Source organism: Solanum dulcamara, chromosome 1, assembly GCF_947179165.1.
Source record: "Solanum dulcamara chromosome 1, daSolDulc1.2, whole genome shotgun sequence".
Taxonomy (NCBI): Eukaryota; Viridiplantae; Streptophyta; class Magnoliopsida; order Solanales; family Solanaceae; genus Solanum; species Solanum dulcamara.
This window is the reverse complement of record NC_077237.1, coordinates 80,500,469-80,521,332: the sequence shown is the minus strand read 5'-3', so window position 1 is coordinate 80,521,332 and position 20,864 is coordinate 80,500,469. Positions and strand designations below refer to the sequence as shown.

Genomic DNA, 20,864 nt, shown 5'->3' with positions numbered 1-20,864 from the left:
TCTCATCTTGTCTACCACAGAGGCCACTCTCACCTTCTCCCAAATAACCTCGTTCCTAATCTTATCACTCTTAGTATGTCCACACATCCATCTCAACATCCTCACCTCCGCGACATGCTAGACCTTCTTTCTTTGATTTGAATCAAGACTCAACTACAAACTTCACAAAATAATCATCAAAAGTTGAACAATCATACTCCCTTTTTTTCACAATAAATTGAATATTATAAAAAAGAACATAAAGAGTTCTTGACAGTTAGTACATGTGTATATACAACAAATGTTATTCTTATTATAAAATGGAACATAAAGAGTTGTTGAAAGTTACTACATCTGTATATACAACAAATTTTATTCTTTGTCCTATTCTTTTCTTTTTCCAGGTTGTTTCTTTTTTCTCATGAAATGAATCACAAAGACAACTAGAGATAAAAATATAGTTGAGCCAACAATTACAGGAACACATATCTTGCTCCTCTTAGGCACTTTGTCCTCCTCTTTTTGAATTCCATTTTCTTTTTCACAAACTTTATCATCTTTTTGCTCATCTTTCAAATTTGTACATTCAAGTTTATCATTAGCTATTTTGGTTTCCTTTCCGGGAACTTCATCTTTAGCACCATGTATTTCGACTTGTCCTTTTGGATATGCAGATTCTGAATCAGCTGCTCCTTTATCTTCTTGAAATGTTGCTCTTGTAGCTGTAGAAGGCAAATTTTCCGAGCTGGTCTGTGTAGCAAGCTCTGGCTCCTTTATTCTCTTTGGCATTTTAATAGTCAGAATGGAGGTTTCCTCATTGAAGTTGTTTTCAATTCGATCCACGATTACCCCATCTGGAATCTTCAAAGAATCTGTAAAGTTTATATTTACTACATCTTTCTTGATCACGTTATTCCCGACCGTTACAGTTTGTTGGACCGACTTCTTACATTTTACCTCCAGTTTAGTCCCGTCCTCATTAGGATCAACCTTTACGTTTCCTTGCGTACAACCTACACAAATATTTTCTACAATCAAATAAAAATAACTAATGTCTCCCATAATAATAATACTCTGTAATAATAGCAAGGCGTGAGTTCCGCTCGTAAGGGAGGAAGTAATTTTCTCCCTTACAAAATTACGATAGAAACCTAGAGGTGGAACCACGATTCATCTTTATGGTTCCGAAGGATGATTTCAAGGACAAATAACCGGGTTCCAAATTTAGTATGTCTAATAACTTTCTTAACACAAATACACTATTTGAGCAAATGAAACTGAGTTCAGCAGAACCGTATTTGGGCCTCTACCTCTGCCCCTGTAGTAACCAAATACCAGGAAACGACTTTCTCATACAATAAGTCAAACATACTAGAGATAACCTTTCAAATGAGCAGTGAAGATAAACATAGTGTCTGTTTCGGTAGGCTGGAAGGAAAGGCCAACTGGATTTTTCGGAGACTGTCTGGCGAATTCATCTGCAACTTTTGCTGCCTTGGATTTCATTTTTGTATCCATTTTTGGTGATTGTTGGGGAAAACTTGATTGATCAAGTTAAATACTAATTTAAAGTCAAGTACAAAAGCATATGCTAAACATGAGAGAAAAGCACACATATGCTTTGCTTCATAACCAATTATACTTTTGATTATGAGGTCATATGGACGAAAGTCTGCTTACAAAGTTTTGTCCAAGTTTGCCTTCAAACAAGATTTTTCGTTTGATTCCATACACATGAAGACACTGTTAAATGTTGAAATTGAATCCTAATTTAAAATGACCAATAGTTCACCGAATTTAACTTATTAATGTACTTAACATACCGTGTAAAGGATTTTCACACTGTCAATGTACTTAACTAGTTGTTTGTTCACAATAATGTAAACGGAGAAGGGCCTAAAATGCCCCTCAACTATTTGAATTGGTATAAAATTACCCTTCATCCACTTTTCGGCCTCAAAATACCCTTGACGTCAATCTTTTGGCTCAAAAATACCTTTATTTTTAACGGTCCACACTCATAAGGTGGATGAAGGATAATATTGTACTATATCTCATAGTTTAAAGACATTTTAAGCCCTTTGTCGTTAAAATAATTTAAAATTACTTAATATATGAGCTCATATGATTGACCTAATTTTGAATTCCATAGTAAATTAAATATATAAAGAGGTTAGTCCTCTACTCTCTACGCCAATTTTTTTTTGGATCTTGTCCACCATTTTAATTTTTTTTTAACTTATGACAAAACAAGGGAGAAAAAAAAGGAGGAAAATAGAGGCAACATTCATATAGAAATAATTAGTTCAATGGAAGATGATTTAATTATGCAGCTATGTACGTATATTGCATTTTTCTTTTGTGTGCACCCAATATTCAAAATAAAAGAATGAAATTAAATTTTTCTCATATCCCCATCCCCACCCCATCATGATAATGATACAAACTAAATGTATATGAACATATACGTTCATTTCAAGTTTGAGCCTCTGATATCTTAATTAAAAATAAGAAATTAAAAAAGAATAAAAAAAGGAAATGAATAATATATTTGGATAATTGATAGAAGATTTTATATTAATCAATATAATAAAAAAATTAAAAGGACACTCAGACGGGGCAAGTATTGATTTTAGTTGGATCCGTAGTTATGAGGGGGTTAAAATAAATCAGGAGTTGATTTAAAATCGGCCAAATAGGAAGATATCATGAAATTAATAAATTTTTGAATATTATTTTCAACCATAACGAATCAAAATATGGATCATATGTAGTTTTTATTATTTATTTGAGAAGAATTTAAATTTGGACTAATCAAATTAGAAAACATAATAAATAATTATTTAATAATTATACTTTAGGGAAGCTGATGAAAACAAGCACAAATATGAACCAAATGGTTAATATCGAGGGTATTTTTGAGCCAAAAGGTTAACGTTAAGGGTATTTTGAGGCCGAAAGGTGGATGGAGGCTAATTTTGTACCAATTCAAATAGTTGACATCTTTAATAAACAATAGCAGCTGAGATTGAGATGTGGCTCAAGACATAAACGTACAAAACCTTGTTATACATAATAATAACATATCCTATGAAATAAATAAGCGAAGAACAAGCAGGCAAATTAGTGAGAAATTGGTCAGTACCTGAAGATGCTTTTCTTTGACTAGAATTAACTTTGTGGCTACCATTATCGAAACCTTTGACTCGGTCAACAAGAAAGCCACAACTTTGACCAAAATCTTGAGACCACAACCTCCTTACAGATCACATGATGAGAATTGTTTAATACTAAACTGAAAGATCAGAAAACTTCAAGTAGAAAACAGGAACTTCTTTGATAGTCATTGGTCAAGAAAACCTTTTAATAAGTCATTAACAAAGTTCTGTTATTGACCATGAAGACGGTCAATGACAAAGCCATCACTCCTGTCTGAGAAGCGCGGTGCACTAAGCTTCCGATATGCACGGGATCCGGCGAAGGGATCCTGACTAGAAGGTCTCTTCTCCGCCGCCTTACCCTGTATTTCTGCAATAGAATGTTTCCACGGCTTGAATTCATGACCTCTTGATTAAATGGCAACAACTTTACCGGTTACACCAAGACTGCCCAACAGAGAAAAAGAACACTATTCCATAATCCATGATCAAGATCCTGAGATTCCAGAAAGGGTATTTTCCGACTTCCGAGCTAGGAGAAAATGAGAACCAAAAATCAAACTGTTATCCCATGGAACAAGAGAAAGTAGTTTGTGACCAGCAGGCTATGGAATGTAAAGAGAACAGACCTGTGCAATGAAAGATCAGAAATCATATGAAAACTATCAGAGTAAACGCCCGAAATACGACAGTTAACCATGACAGAAAGGAAAAGGATAAACTTTGCTTGGCATCATCATTGAAATACTATAAAGAAAATGCCACAATAGAAGATAAATAAAGTAAAAATAAGCGATTCTTCGTATGGATGGTTATTCATAGATGGCTGCTAAACAACTCTTTACACACATTACAATTGAACAGATAGTATCATGGAGACTAATTTCCTTCTTGCAGATTCATTTTCCTTTTTTAGAAAATAGAATGCAAGAGCTTCAATAAATGCATAATGCATTGATATATATCACCAATTACAGCATCATAAGCAAAATGTTGACTAAGTTGAATACAAATCTTAAACAAGATGAACACCACAACATGGACCAGAGATCCAACTATTTTGCATTCTTTACATAATACATAGCGATAAATACATGAGTTTACCTCTTTAGACTATTTTGGGACATTGCACCATTTCATCCTCCCTATTCTTCTCATCTTAAAAAGGGCAAACAGAAAACAAAAAGAAACAAGGGGAAAACTGAGAGCATAATCTGCTCTTCTAATAATGGTTGCAGACACGCACACACTCGACTACTACAACTCTAAATAGAATCTTGATTCCGTTTTACCTATAGCACTGATGAATTCCTCATCCAATAGAGTCGAGCCCTTCAGTCCTGCTTCGAACAATTCTGTGAAACACTTCTCTTACCTGACGCTCCAAAGGGCCTAATCCATCTTTTAGACCAGAGTAGACTAGTCCAAGCTCCTGAACTCTTTGCTTAACTTCCCCTTCCTTTTCCTCTGAAAGGGGGAAGTGAATGGTATCGGTCAATTCATTCATGTGGCGCGCACATTTCTCAATCTTATTAATCTCCCTCAACAATCCACAAGCATTTCTACGCTCCCTCTTTCTTGACTCCTCCAAAATCCTCTCATGGAGGGAGAGAACTGGAGCAGCCCAAATGAATTGCCTAGTAACATGAAAATGTGTCTGAAGGCCACGGTCTTGGCAGGGAATTGCAGCCACAAGCGTCCACATTACAAAGTAAAGCACATAACTCATTGTAAAAACAGCTACAGCTAATCCATTGGTGGCAATAATTTCATTAGTTTTGGGAGCAACTAAGTTTTGCCCAATTGCTTGAAGTTGCTTAGCAGCAGACCAATTCCGCGATACACTCCATGACAATGATCGAAATTGACTCAACGAACTATGATCCTTTTGAGCATTGTTTCGTCCAAATGATCTGTTTCTATGAGCAACACTCGTATTAGACTCTTTTTCATCAAGCATTCCAATTGCCAAATCAATCAAAGCTTTCATGGAACGACGAATTTGACCTTCCCCAATACTCCTCTGGTTATCCAATGCATAATAAACAATCTCCAACTGCTTCTGCCATTGCCTGATCAACTCAATCCCATCTCGTATCGCATTACACACATCTAAAGCTTTCACACTCCTTTCGAAATATTCCATTACGTAACGGTCAGCAGGGGATTTATTCAACAACCCCTTATTCTTTGACACAATGGACTTAAACTGTTCCTGGCAAGAAAGGAACACATCCAATAGTTTGTGAATCCAAGGAATTGAAAGAAGCTGATCAGAGTCAGCTGATGCCAAATCATTGAAATGTTCAGCTACTTCCTTTTGAAAAGCTTCAAGCTCAAGCTCTTGGCTAGTTCCCTCATGACCACCAGATTCCATAAAATGTACTTGTTGATCGCGACGTAAACTCAGAATAGACCTCCCAAAGGTTGAGAAAGATGCAGTTACCCCTTGATAATCTGTAGCTGGCATTTCTTGAATTTTACATGAAACAATCCAGAAATCTTGAAATTCAAACCAAAAAAAAACTGATTTTTGAACAGATAACAAGATATAACCCAAAACCCAAACAGCTAAATGATCAAACAAAGATGAATCATTCAAGATTTTCCTCCACAGATGATCGAAACCCCAAATTACACATACAAAATGGAAACAACCCAAGATAAAAAATCGAAACTTTAAACGGAAATTAGAGCCAAACCCACAAAAATTCCTCACTAGAACAACCTAAGTATGATCAAGAATTGATGAAAATGATTGGAAATTCACAAAGTTCAAGAACCCCCAAAGTGAACTTTACCTTGACACCTCAAAAATACTCAAGACTCGAGAAAAAAAGTGATGTAAAATTCAAGAATTGAGTAGACAAAGAAAAGAGAAAACACAAAAGGGGAACCGAAAGACAAAGGTAAAGGATGTTTTTGAAACCCTAAAAAGGTGGCTTATATTGTGGTGGATTTGGACCGCGTATGTTGGTTTGTTAGGGGTAAAAGGGTCTGAAAGAACAGAGAAATTGGCGCACTCTCCAAAAAGTAACCACTCAATCCTACTTTATAATTACTAAAACAACCACATATCCGATAAAATCCCACGTAATAGAGTCTGAGAAGTTAAAATATATACACATCTTCTAATTTTAAAAAAAAGTGAAAAATATTAATTGAGGATATAAGGTAATGTCGTTCTGAATGAAATAGATGAACAAAAAATATCTTTATTAATTTTACCATAATTTATAATGTAATCATCTTAAAAACATATTTTGATGCAAGTAATACATAAAACATATAAGAGTGTGTCAATTCACCTAATACAATGTTCCCCTCTTTCGTTTAAGAGTTTGTGGAAGTATGTTTGCCATCTTTGTTTAATAGCGGACTCGTCCACCAACACCTTGTGTTCCTCATCCTTGATGCACTTCACTTGATTCAAGTCACGAGATTTTCTCTCTTTCTGTTTTGCGAGCTTATACAATTTTTTATCCCCGCCTTTGCCCCTCGCTCGACATACAAACGTTCAAAAGTTGTAGTCTTAGCCGACGTAATTGCTAACTTGGCTTTTGTCTTCGTCTTCTTATAAACTTCCTTAACTAACCTCTTCTCTTTCTCGTCCACGCACTCTACCAACTTTTTATAAGCAATCTTCTTTGCTTTCACTTTATTTTGGACCTCTCCATTCCACCACCAATTCCCTTGATGGTCACCTAGGTTTTACCCTCGATACCCCTGGCACTTTTGTAGTTGTTTCTCTAATGCAGCTAGTTGTCCAATTCCATATGATGTTCACATCCCCGCTAGTACTTTAGGCCCACATACCAGTCAACTTCTTCCCCCATCTTTCGAGAAAGAGCATGTGTCAAGCCACTCCACTTAATCCTCAGTCAGTCCTGAAAGGTATTTTTCCTCGCATTCCTCTTAATCTTCAAGTCCATCACAAAAGCTTGTGTTGGGTAGTTAGATTCTCACTCAGAATAATCTCGCAATTTTTACAAAGGCATTTATCCCCCTTTCTAAAGAGTATAATCTATCTGAATTTTAGCTATCGTGCTACAAAAGGTAACCAAGTGGTTCTCCCTCTCAGAAAACACGAGTTAGCAATTGGCAACTCAAAAGCTTTCGCAAATTGCAAAAGCGTTCCACCTCCATTCCTCACTCCAAAACCAAAGTCACTAGAAGTATAATATAAAACAAAAATATTCTATATAAATATATAGGTTAAAAATCTATAAATACATAGGTTAAAAAATAAAAATATTATATAAAATATTATAGAATTTTATATAATAATGTATAAAAGATGTTTATACACAAATTTAAATTAAATCGTGTGTTTATACACAAAGTATAAACTACATGGTGTAAATATTTTCAAAATTAGATAAGAACATAATTTTCCCTAAAAATTAACTACTATACAATATATGATTTAAATATGTGTGTACTTTTAAACACAATAAATGTTTCCTTACTATTATGATCGGAAGTAGTTTGTTATTTAATTTTTTTCATCCAATTATTAGTTATACTCATAATCTATTGCACATATTCTTTCAACAGAAAACAATACATGAATCTTCATATATAATTTTTGTGGATATTGTTTAAGATCTCTTAAATAAAATAGTAACTAAACATTCCTTTTTGTGTTAGATTTTAAGGGAGATTTGAATATCCTAATCAAACAACATGTTACATGTTTATGACTGAAATCTCCTCTTCTTCTTCTTCTTTTTTTTTTTTTTTAAAGATTCAAACTTCAAAGAAATAATCCTCTCTAACCAATTATAATTAAATAGAAAAATAGGATCATATAATTTATATTTATTTATTGATCTCATAATATCTTTAATCCATCTCATATATATATATATATATATATATATATATATATATATATATATATATATATATATATTAAAAATAAAAATAAAAATAAAAACTATCATATAACTAAAAGGACAGCGGTAATGAGACATATAATTGAGCTCCCTTTCAATTCCATATAAATCAATCTTCTTTTCATTTTTTATAATTATTTGTATCGAATTAATTTAAATTTGCATATCTATGAAGGAGAAAAATATTCCAATTAGAATTTTTCATATCACTCAAATTTGAGATTTGTAATTCAAATAAAGTGTTAACAGGTAAAAAATATGCACCAGAAGAGAATAAATGGAGGAAAAGATGTTCAGATGGATATATGTTCATACATATTAGCTAAGGGAGATCGAATTATAGGGGACAACGTGGGAGTGACCTCTATGTTGGATAAGACGAGGTCCATTGATATGCCGATAAGAAAGTTGGTTGTAGTAGAATTTAGAAAAAGTAGGTAGACCGAAGAAGATCTGTGCGGAAAGGTGATTAGACAAAGCATGACATAACTTCAACTTTCTGAGGATATGACTATAAGTAAAGGACATGAAAGTTGAAAATTAGAACAAAATATTATTAAGTAGTGGCCGATCCAGGATTTTCACTCAAGGGGTTCAAAAAATAAAAAATATAAATGTGTGAACTAGAGTGCAAATGTAAACATCAAAGGGAAAAAGTTTTACGTTATTCTAACATTTTGCGGTCCAAGTTTGAGAATCTAGTATCACTAGGCTATCTCTTCTCTTTGATTTAGATGGTTCAAAATTAGTATATGTACAAAAAATATAGAAAACTTACCCTATATATACTATGTAATTTTTTGTCCAGGGGATTCGGTTGAATCCCCTGGCACCTACGTAGGTCAACCGAATGTTGTCGCACTTTACGTGGGAGAGATAGCCCCCATTCTTTTTTCTTGTTTTGTCATATATTTCGTAAACTCCTATTTAGAAAACATTATTTTTTGAGTTGATAATAATCTATCAAAAATAACCTTTCTCCCTCATAAAGATCGGAGTAAAATCTTTATATATTCTATTTTCTTCAAAATTATTCATGAGATCACATTAAATATATATTATTATTATTATTATTTTTAATTCATTTCATTTCATTTATTCTACTACGACCCTTGATATACAGTATAATATTATCTTATTTAATCTTAGACGCTTCACCATTTAAAGGAACCCCACCTACAAAAATAACGATCAATATAATCTCATCATTAAAATTTGAAACGATTATACGTGCAGAGAATACAATAAAATAAAAAAAATTATTTTCGATTGATTCAACAAAAAAAAAACAAAAAACTCCCAATTCCTCAACGCGGACCCTCACACGCATCAGACACGTTTTATCCCCAATGGAGATGGGCCACGCAAGAACGTAAACGAAAAAAGAAATTAAAGGAGGAAATCCATAATAATAAATCCCTTACTTTTATTTTAATTTTAATTAAATCATATTGACGAGTCATTAAAGAACTGTTTAAATTATCATGAATTATCCCATACATTATTTAAAAATAAAAAGAAACTATTTACATTCATGTCATTAATTCATAATTTCCCCTCTTTTCAGTCCAAACACAAGAAACTATTTATATTCATGTTTTTTTTTTGCTTCAATTTTTTACTTACTCAGTTCATCTTTACTTGTTCACTATACTATTTTAAAATATTCAATAATATTTATTCAGTTTATAAAACAAATAAATTATTTATATGATATGTCTATTTTATTCTTACTATTAAATATTATTCATTTTTTAATGTTTAAATGACATATATTTAATAAGTGAATTATTAAAATTATTGCTATCATTTACTGCTTCTTAATTTTTATATCAAATTAATAATAAATAATTATTGTCGAACAGAGAGAGTACATTGTATTAGTTCCAAAAAAACAAATGATGTCATCTTGAAGCATTCAACTATGGATTGACAACTAGTAGGTTCAGTTGGAAATTTGAAAAAAAAATAGTTTTTTAAGTTAATGTGTAGAATTTTTTTTTAAAAAAATTATAATTATGTTTGAACATGTATTTTATTTGAAAAAAAGAAAATTAAATTTTGTGATTGAAAGGTATTTGTCAGTTTTTTGAACTTGAATTTCTTTTAGATAAATTTTTAAAAGCTGACCAATTTTCATGATATATAATGTTTTCAAAGTTTTTTTTTTGTTGGGAAAATCAACTGCAAAATTTATGATCAAAGGGAAGATTTAGTTTTTGAAAAAGAAAAAACTACTTACAAATCAATTTTCCTTGATAATTAGTTTAGGTTTTTGGAACAAATTTGACCAAATGTGAAATAATATATAGTTAAATATTGCATGTACACGTATGGAGAGACCACAATTTAGTCTAAGTTGGCGCGTATCCCTAGAAATTTTGAAGGAGTAATAATAATTTCCTTCTAGATTATTCTTGAAGCTTTGATATCATAATGTCAAAAGCCACAATATGCAACTTGTTAATAAAATTGGTTGAAAAACAATCAATTATCAGAGTTAACATATATAAATATTTTATTAGATTTGTTATTTTCATCGCTACAACTCACGACTCAGATTATTTTAAATTTATATCACATATGATCGATCTATTTAAGAAAATGTAATTTCTATAAGATTAAATCTCTCCATTTTCATGGTTAATGGTGGAGTCATCCTTATTTAAAGAGTGTCAATTAATATCTATTTATTGGAAAATTATAATATATAAATTAAATACAAAAATAAAATACATGATTCTTTAAATGTATTAAAATCACTATCATCACATCATATCTTTTGGTCTCTCAAATTGTACAATGGAATTATTTTCGTACTGCATAAATAGGAGGACCAATAAGTTTATCGTTTAGTATTTATATTTTTTTATAAAAGAAAGAATATATTCTTTTCACATGCTATTTAATTAATTTATTTAACCATTCTTTTAATTTGGTAAAAGGTCTCACAGCCTCCACCATATTGTCTTTCCAGCCTAGAACAACGTAACACCATGATATTTGTTCGTGGCTAACACTTTTTCTTTTATTTTCTATTCGGCATTTCATATTTGTATTAAAATTCGATTAAACTCAAATTTATGTATTACAGGATTCATTTATAGGGTTGATGTTTTCAATCAAATTTTTTTTAAAAATTTGAATCTGAAATCTTTAATTCAGAGTGAAGGAATTTCAACCAGGATCGTCTCAACAAGTTTGGGGGCCTAAAATCAAACTTTATAGAAAGACCTCATTTTTATAGCTGACTTATATAAATTATATAACTACAACATACTCAGTGTATATAATATAATATAAAGTTAGAATAATAAAATCTGACTCAAAAATTTGAAAAGCTTATATAATGATATCGAAATAGTGTTGCGCTGAATTTGATAAATTGATATAATGATATTAAAATAGTGTTGATTTGTTGCAGTAATTGAAATTTGACGAAAGACCAAAAAAATAAATTTGATCTTTTTATAAACACAAAACAATAGATTTTGTATAATATAGAAGATTTGACCATTTGAGAGACTTTATAATATTCAATAATGAGAAAATAAAAATAGTGAAAAGGGAATAAAAAAGATAAATATAAAAATAGTAATGTGGATTCATGATAATAGTTAGGATATAAATGAGGCAACAAAATAAGTAGCCACTAAGAATAGATGCTACAATCAACTAAACACTATTTCATCTCTCAATTATTACAACGATCCCTATATTTAAAAGGGTAAAAAGTTATCATATTTTTTACTCAAAAAATTCTTTTCAAATTTATAATACATGAGAGTTTTTTGAACAATATATATATTTGTATATAATTGGTGCCCCAAACGATTGTTTTAGTGGTCTTATGGTCAAGATGACCCTGATCTCAACCATCCTCTCAGAACCCATGTTCGCTAACACATTGATAAACCTATTCTTTAAAATTAAAAATAATTTTTAGTGACGATAAACATGCACATTAACAAAAAGTTCTAATTTTTTTTCCGGCATTAGTTAATTGTCATTGGATGTATCTGACAGTCGCCTTCATTGAGTTAGGTTAGTGTGCTTTACATGCTTTTCTCAAAGCTCATATTGAAGCTCGTCGGTTCCTTTCGGAAGCAAACTCCAGAAGAAAGATAGAGGGGGCACTACCTGCCGTCAAAACAGACAGTAGGGGATTCGAGGGCCTCTGGCTTAGGAGCAGGATCAGGTTAGGGCGCTGAAGGAAGTTTCTTCCGAGAAAGGGGCCTTTGGGCCACTTGCCTCAACTTTTTTTTGCATCTATCCTTCTTGTGCAGGGATCTCATCTCTGACACTATTATTATTCCTTTTGCATATATAGTCGATGTCGATTACCTTTTGACTCTTGTGGGACTTCATCCCATCTCGTGAGGAGATCTTTGATGCGGCATTATCAATGTCGAAGCACTTCGTCTATAGGCATTGTAGAAAGGATCGAATATGCGCCTAATTTTTCTTCTCGAATCGCTCCAGTATGATGGACCAAGGGAGGGGGGGTCCGTTACGAGAGTAAAACAATTTTCAGTGGTGGGTTGTCTTCGCGGTCCCATTTTAGACATAGTAAAAAGAGTAGCAATGCTGGGTAAAACCATAAGCATTGAGCGATCGATCCGATAAACCAAAGCATCCTGGCCAACCAACCATTGAGAATGGAACAGAGATTGAATTCATCGTCATCGAGAAGCGAAGGGTGGAGCTCTGAGATTAGAGGCGCATGCTAAACTTTGTGCTAAGCAAGCTATATGACTAGCTTACCTAGTTTGGTAAGTGTATACATGCAAAATTTTATAATATCACTATAGATTTTAGGGACATATACAAAAAATGCTAATTATTTCTAAAAAAAATATATTTAATAATAATTAATCTATTGTCATCGAAAGTTATTTTTGGTGTAGTGATTCTTATGTATTCCCTATCAAATCTAGATCATAATAAGTCAATTGGCTTATAATACTAGAAAACCCCACAAAAAGAAGTGACAAAACTTGTGGTTCATTTTTGTCTTTCCCAAAAGTTAACTATCTACCTTTAAAACTGATCACAAGTCCTTTCCAAGAATTTCTTTTTTATTAGGAAAATAGACCATACTCTAAATTCCAAATTCTATTTTATTTCAAAAGCTGATTTAATGTCACTTAGATAAAAAAAAAATTAAGAGTTTTTTGGTGTGACGTATAAGATATAATAATTTTAGAATAAAATGCAATATTATTTTATCTTGCGTTTGATTGAAAATATTATGTAATTTATCCCGACACTTATATTTTAATGATGAGATAAATTATTCCATATTTTCATATATATGGTGGGATAAATTACATGTTCCAACCAAATGACCCCTAAATTAATAAGTACAATTGTGTTTTGTAATCCTAGATAACAAACAATTATATTGAAATGTAAAAACTTGTCAATTCTTTCTTCTTTTTTGTCCAAACTCCCAAAATTTCCCCCTTTGATTGAAGAGGACTAATTAGGCTTAGAACAAACTGTTGACCCCATAAATTGTGCCATTTCTTTAGTCTCGAAAAAGATGATTGAGGTGTCTTTGGTAGGGAGGAGATATTGTTGAGAAATTGTTTTGTTTTAATCTCTTCATGTTTGTAGGAAAATATTTCTTTCAAGAAATGAGGAAAATAATTTGACTTTTCTAATAGAAATAGGAAAAACAAGTTTCATAAGTAATATTTTGAATTCATTGTCTTTTCCATACCTACCCAATCCCTGCAACGTAACCCTCGATTCCATTTCCTACGTATATCTCACTCTATAGTATTTTGTTAGATTACATATAATAAATAAAGTTCAAGGGGCACTTTGATCCTATGTGTCAATGATGATATCTTGACCTTGACTTTGAGAGATTCATCAGATCTAAAACCTAACTAACATCAATTAAGTAAATCAATTTTTATTTGATTTTGGTTTGGATTTAAGTCTTAAAAAAATATTTGATTTAATTTAATTTTATTAATTATAAATCGAATAAAACCATATTAATACATCAATATATTATAGTATATATATTTTTTTATATTTTTTTCTTTGTCATCTGATTTATCATTATCAATGTTTATAATTATTAGCCTTTGCATGATGCCTTGTTATTTCGATCCCAACAAGTGGTATCAGAACCAATGATTCAACAGGGTTGAAGATAGATTCAAGGGGAGTTCAAATCAAGTTGCAACCAATTTGATGGTAATGAAGATTTTTGTCCAAATATTACATGTAGAGAAAGTTTCAACTATATTCTCAACATTCCAGTTGCTGCATCATCAAAAATAAAAATAAAATATTTTAAAATTATTTTTAACCATAACAAGCAATAGTGATGAAGATTATGGGAAAGAAGAAAGATCAAAATTATTTTATTAGAAAATGCTAGAAGGGGGCTTCTTACGTAAATGTACAAGCGATAAAAATATTTTTCAAGTAAAATGGACGCATGTATATGTAATGGATCGTATAAATATTACATAATTATGTATAATTATGTATCAAAGATGTATATATATTCATATCACACTGTTTATACAAAATTTATACATTACAGTAATTCATCCTCCTTAACAAGCTGATTCTTTTCAATCCCAATCAATTCAAATTTCCTCTAAACTGACTCAAAGTTTAGATATGCTCATATCTTTTCTTACTGCAAAAGATGAATTAATGCAACATGTTCCTAGCTACCGGTGTTCAAACTCTTAGATGGAATCGAAATATATATTTTTAACTTCTCCTCTGCCACTAAATGAAATTGTTATATGGCTGGAAGAACCTCATGAAGAGATATTTAGTACTGAAAAAGAACTATTAGTTAAGTAATTATTGGAGAAATCAAACCCCTTTAATGAATCTTGTGAGTACTAGAATCTAATAACATGTCTAAGTATTAATTATTGCAACAAGTAATATAAAGTTAACGTTGGTATAAGGAGGATCAAGTTGGCCCAAAAAATTAACGGAAGTCAAGTCTTATTATTTTGTTTTTTATTTGATGTCTGATATTTATATTGAAACCTAATAAATTCGAAATACGCAATTTACAAGACTCATTTGATTATTTTTTAGAGTGACGCTCTGAGTATAATTTTTTTTCTTTCACTATCAATGCATTTGACGGAAAAATCAAATAAATTGACATTGAGAAATGGAGAGGCGCAGAAATTAGGCACAACCTAAACTTGGCATTTATTTAGAAAGAAACCATTCCTTTTAGAATAGATTGAATTAAAAAGAAATAGTCACGTAGAAAAAAATTCTAAAAATTTTCCAAACATAAAATGCAGGTGAAGCTAATGTTGTTGTCAAAGTCACTTAGCATAATTAAATAATTAATCGGAATAATATTTTTATAGCATATCTAGGGTGACAAATGGACGAGTCGAATTAATATGTGTTGATTAAAAATAAGTCAGGTAAAAATTGATAAAAATATTGATTCAATCCATACTTAATATAGATAAAAATGGATAAAATCAATGAATATTATGAATATCCATATTATCCAATGCTCTTTATAATCAGGTGAAGAAATAAATAATTTCATATTCCAAACTTTTTTTCTTATTTTTTTTCTCCTTTTAAGGTATGTTTGGTGTGAAGGGAAAATATTTTCATAATTTTTTAGATAATATTTTTCTAGAAAATGAATAGCCCTGAGTCAAGATCGAGAGGTCGAGAGGTCAAAGTTCAGATGTAATTACACCAATTCCTTACCCTCCCTTGGGAATTGAAGAGTGTAATTAACCCCCTTCAATTACACTCAATTCTTCTCTTACCAAGTAATTACTTGGTCTACCAAATACGCCAAAAAATATAATTACACTCAATTACACCAAATTACAATTACATTGTGGCTTTCTAAACATGTTCTAAGTGATATATTTCCTAACTTTATTCGTCAACTGTGATATGATTTGAATTAAGGGGAGAGGTGTAGTTAAGGTTTTAATGTTAAGTCGCATATTTGGTGGGACTAGGAAATTTTTTTGAGTTAGTTTTTGTTGTTAAATTAGGTCCAAGATTTATTTCTTTATCATGATATCGGAGTCATACCCATCCAGTTCATTGTTACTCGATGTTGACCCTTCTTATATTGTCAACGCTTCAATTATCCAATATTGAATGTCGGAGGTGTTAAGCCTCGTATCAAGTGGGAGGAGAAAACTGGACTTCCTTATATGATTTTGAGCAATCTTCAGCTTTTGATCTAGTATTCAAAGTTGAGTTAGACTTAAGATTCATTTCTTTATCATTTGGTATTAAGAGTTCGAGTTTCCACCACGATTCATCAAATTTGTTGTGTTTATTCAAATTCTATTATTTGTTTTATTTATTGAATTTTTAAATACATATGATAAATCCGACATCAGATCAAAAATTTAAAAATAGGTCTCTCTTTGTAGGGTCTTAGGTAAGCATTACCTCATGAATTAGCTTATTTGGAGTTGAATTAGATTCAATAATTATTTTTCTTATCACATAGACATGATTCGAGGAAACATTATTGAATTCAAATGAATCAGTAATTCTTTAACTATATTCGCTCCCAATATATGAATCGAGTCCAAATAAGTTCTTCATATAGGTAGTACTTTTTAGTCAGTTTACGCTCTATTTGAAATATTATTTTTCATCGTTTCATAGTGTATCATTTTATATTATATTGGATCTTAATATATTCCAACATTTGCGAATCTTTGTAAAACCAAAAATGAAGGCGAGAATTATGGAAAGAGAGATTAAACGACCGACCACAATAAATGTAGCAACCAACGACTTAAAGGCTTTTCCAAAAAAAAAAAAAAAAATCCTTCTCATACTAACATAATATTTCTGTTGATTGAGAAAACTATGAAAGATCTTTTTGACTGTACATATTAGGTTAATGAGTTAATGAGTTTTTAATGATTTTATTAAAAAAAAAAGAGAAAAGAATACTTATACCCAAAAAGGAAAAATATATATTCTTAAATGCCTCATTACTTTCATATTCTTTTTTTTATTTTAAAATAACATAGATTTATTTTAAAATTTGTGTGATGATGTGAGTACTCACCCTATATGATACCGATAGAATATCAATATACCGATGGAGTATCACAGAGGATTAAGCTCAGTCATACATGATACCGATATGGTATCAATATATCGACAAAATATCACAAAGAATATATTTTCTACTAATTTAGAGTTTAATAAATAAGATTGTGACTTTAATTTCTTAAAAAAAGAGCTTAATCTTATATGATACCGATAGATTATCATTTTACCAATGGAGCATCACAAAGAATTAAGCTCAGTCTTACATGATACCGATATGGTATCAATATACTAATAGAGTATCACAGATGATTAATTCATACCAGTGATAATGTCATGCTGATTTCATGTGCGAAATAAGAAAGAGAAATTGGGGTACGAGGGTAAATAGTTTGGGTCATGAGTCCATTAAGGGCAAACGTTTGGGTTGGGTCCAATTTGAGTTAATAATTTCATAATTGAGTCTATTTTGTGTAATTTTCCCTAAAAAAATTATCGGATTATTAGTTCAATATTAATTTTTAATATTAGGTTATTGAATAATCGGATAACCCATTTAGACAATAGTAATTTACTGTCACGCCCCAAGAGGGTACCTAGACGTGGCCGGCACTCAAAAATCATTGTTGACTTCCAAGCTAACCACTTGACCTGATCACACATTCATTCGTTCATTCAATCAGCTGAATACTTAAAATAAAAAGACAACTATGTGGACAAACCCAATCAAATAATCTAGCTCATGAAAGAAAAGTCATAGACTATCAAATCAAACTCCAATCTATGTCATGAAAATAGTTTGACAAGAACAATTCAAGGAAATAAAAGTACTCAGTCAACATATCACTATCTAGTCTATGAAGCCTCTATCAACTATCTAAGTAGTGTCAATGACAGGTTCATGGTTATCTCAAATCAAAATAAAAAAAAGAAATAAACTCAAAGCAGGAATAACATTCCGAATGTAGGGGAATACTTACCAATTAGCTAAATGTGAATAGATCCTCAACTATGTATCTATTGATGATCTCTGAAACATGTCTCTACATCATGAAATGATGCAGGCGCCCAAATAGACGTCAGTACATGGAATGTACGAGTATGTAATATGGCAGAATGAAATATGCATCAAGGTAGAATAATACTAGTTCAGATAACTCAAATCAGAAAGGTGAGGAATTCAATCAGGATGTCATAAGTCTAAAGCAAGAGTAAGGTTTAGACAGAGACCAATCATATACAATCCAATCCAACCAAGGTACTATCAAGACCTATATGAGAGTTTCTCTTATCCAACAACAATCACCTATAAGCCAGTGACCGTACAACAAGTCCGTTGCTGTTGCCACAACCATCCAGTATTTTGCCAGGGTAAAGGACAAATCATCCAATCAAGGATCCAATCAAGCAATCAAGTCCTATATTTTCAGGACATTAAAATAAAGGGAAACATCCGATTTTAACGGTTCAATCATCTCCTACGCTGACTACATAGTTATTGGGTTCGAGTTATTACTTACTCTTACCCAATTCGGTGTTCGATAATCCTCCCAAGACTCAATGCTTATAAGTCAATCAATTCCAATCAACTAATGAACAAGTCTTATATGGATTTTTATCAGTTCATCGGTTATATCGAATCAGTCCTTTCAGACAATCAATCTTCAAATCATTTCAAATCATTCATTTATGAGTAGTTGGGACAATCATTTATAACAATATTTAGTTGAGACCATTCAATTGAGTTTAGTAATGAAGACGCAAAGCCCATCAAATTTCATCAAGGCTATCATCATGCTCACATTCTAATCACAATCATACATTCACAAGTTCAAGGCTCTAGACTCTATCCTTAATTATGTTCATCCAATATTAGTCAAAATATCATGAGAGTTTATTGAGTAAATATTCAAAAATCATTTGTTCAAAAACAAGTTTATAGAAAACATCAGTTACGCAATATTATGTAAAAATATGTTAAGTTTAGAAAAATTCTACAGAAACATAATCATGGGACTCAATTCATTCATAAATCAACCTATCACGATCATGGGGACTCAATTCATTCACAAATCAACTTATCACAATCATTGGGCACATGAAAGAACAATATTCATACTTTAATTTAGCCTTACATACCTGAGATGAAGATTGGACAATCAAACTAGCAAGATTCTGGCTTGAAATCCTTGAACCCTAGCCCTTTCTTTTCCCCTCATCCAGGGAAGGACCCACATGGTATATATTTTTTTAATTTATGAGTATATATTTAACATTGAACTCACTAAGCATAAGCTAAGGGACTAGCTCAGTGGTAAAGGGGTTCAATATTTCTCCTTAGCTTGTCTTAGCTCACGGGTTCGAATCTGAATAAGCACATTCTTTTTCCAGATTTTAGGTAATAAAATGCTGAACCCCCTTCATAAAATTCATGCTTCCGCCACTGCCCTCATCCCTAGTTTCTTTTGCTTGAATGCGTTAAAAGTCTAAGGAATGGTTTTAGAAATCCTTATAAGGTCAAAAACGACCTATATCAATCATGGGTTAAGTATTGGAGGGATGGAGAAAAGACCAAAATGTCCCTCACTAAAATTGAAAAACGTACGAAAAATACACATAAATCGCATTCCATGATGCGTTTTATGAATAAAAGGGTAAATCGTATTTGTGAAGTGCGATTTATGGCCAATTTGGTTTTTGATCAGATTTCGGGAAAAAATACACTGTAGGTGAGCAAGTCCACTATGCGGACTGGTCGTGTACCCTTCTAGAAATGCAATCTTGCCTCAAAAAATTATCTTTTGACCCCGTTGGTCAAAAATTCAATCAAGACCACTTCCACCATGATTTTTGCCCCTGATCAATATTTCAATCTTGGATTGATCGAAAAAATTAAGGATGATGCGTTGTGCGAGCGTTCTTTCGTCTAGGGGTATTTTACTTATTTTATCAGGTGTAATATTTACTACTTTACCCCTAAATAAATATTAAATATTAATATTAATACATTTTTGGCTACTACATTTGCCCTTTAGTCTTTATTTTATATTATTGTCTTAGTTCTTTTATTTATGTTGCACTTACAGAGTTCTTTTCATGTTAGTCATCATTGTTTCTATTTTATGAGCATTCCATAAAGTTATATTATTGTTTTGCCGCATTAAATAGTTGGAGAAGTGATAAACTATTTTATGAGCATTTTTCTTATTGGTTAAACCAAAAATTGAACCGCTAAGGACCAAAACCGATAAATCAAAAATTGATAAAAAATATCTTATTGGTTTGTTATTGGTTTAGCATGTTTCAAAATCAAAAACTGATAAACCGAATTGATAACACATAAAACCCAACCGATCCAACAGATGCACACCCCTAGTATCTATATGGAAAATAGTAGCGGCAATTTAGGGTGTGTTAGGTATGGAGTTCTATTTTATTTTTTTTATGTTTAGTTGATCAAAATTTTGAAAAAATATCTTCATCAGAAAAATAAATTCTTTTAAAGTGAGAAAAATAATTTTAAAGTGAAAACAGAGAAAAAAGGCAATATATATTGATCCCACCACCCTCACCTCATATGGTATTTAACCAAATTATATATAAACATTTTTAAGATAATATTTTTTAGTTACGTAACACTAAAAAATATGTAAAACAATTCACTTATTTTTCTGGAAAATATTTTTCAAGAACACATTTTTTCATGAAAAAATATTTTCTATCTTATCGAACACACCCTTAAGGAAAAACAGAGCTAAATAGATACAAT

The 20,864-nt window shown here is 31.4% G+C and overlaps 2 protein-coding genes across 3 annotated transcripts; both read right to left on the bottom strand.

Annotated features, from left to right (window-relative positions):
- Positions 1 to 218: 218 nt before the first annotated feature.
- On the bottom strand, positions 219 to 2,693 carry LOC129879938 (uncharacterized). Its single transcript, XM_055953697.1, has 2 exons — positions 1,362 to 2,693; positions 219 to 992 (listed from the first exon to the last, which is right to left on the bottom strand). The coding sequence occupies exons 1-2, from the start codon at positions 1,495 to 1,497 to the stop codon at positions 364 to 366; spliced, it is 765 nt and encodes a 254-aa protein (XP_055809672.1). The 5' UTR covers positions 1,498 to 2,693; the 3' UTR covers positions 219 to 363.
- Positions 2,694 to 3,134: 441 nt separating this feature from the next.
- Positions 3,135 to 6,050, bottom strand: LOC129879924 (protein ROH1-like). 2 transcript variants are annotated; one of them, XM_055953676.1, is made up of 2 exons: positions 4,430 to 6,050; positions 3,135 to 3,766 (listed from the first exon to the last, which is right to left on the bottom strand). In XM_055953676.1, exon 1 carries the CDS (start codon positions 5,605 to 5,607, stop codon positions 4,450 to 4,452), a length of 1,158 nt encoding a protein of 385 aa, XP_055809651.1. In that variant the 5' UTR covers positions 5,608 to 6,050; the 3' UTR covers positions 3,135 to 3,766; positions 4,430 to 4,449. The 2 variants fall into 2 exon arrangements, with proteins under 2 accessions (XP_055809651.1, XP_055809659.1); XM_055953684.1 differs by having other exon boundaries at positions 3,135 to 3,669.
- Positions 6,051 to 20,864: the final 14,814 nt, after the last annotated feature.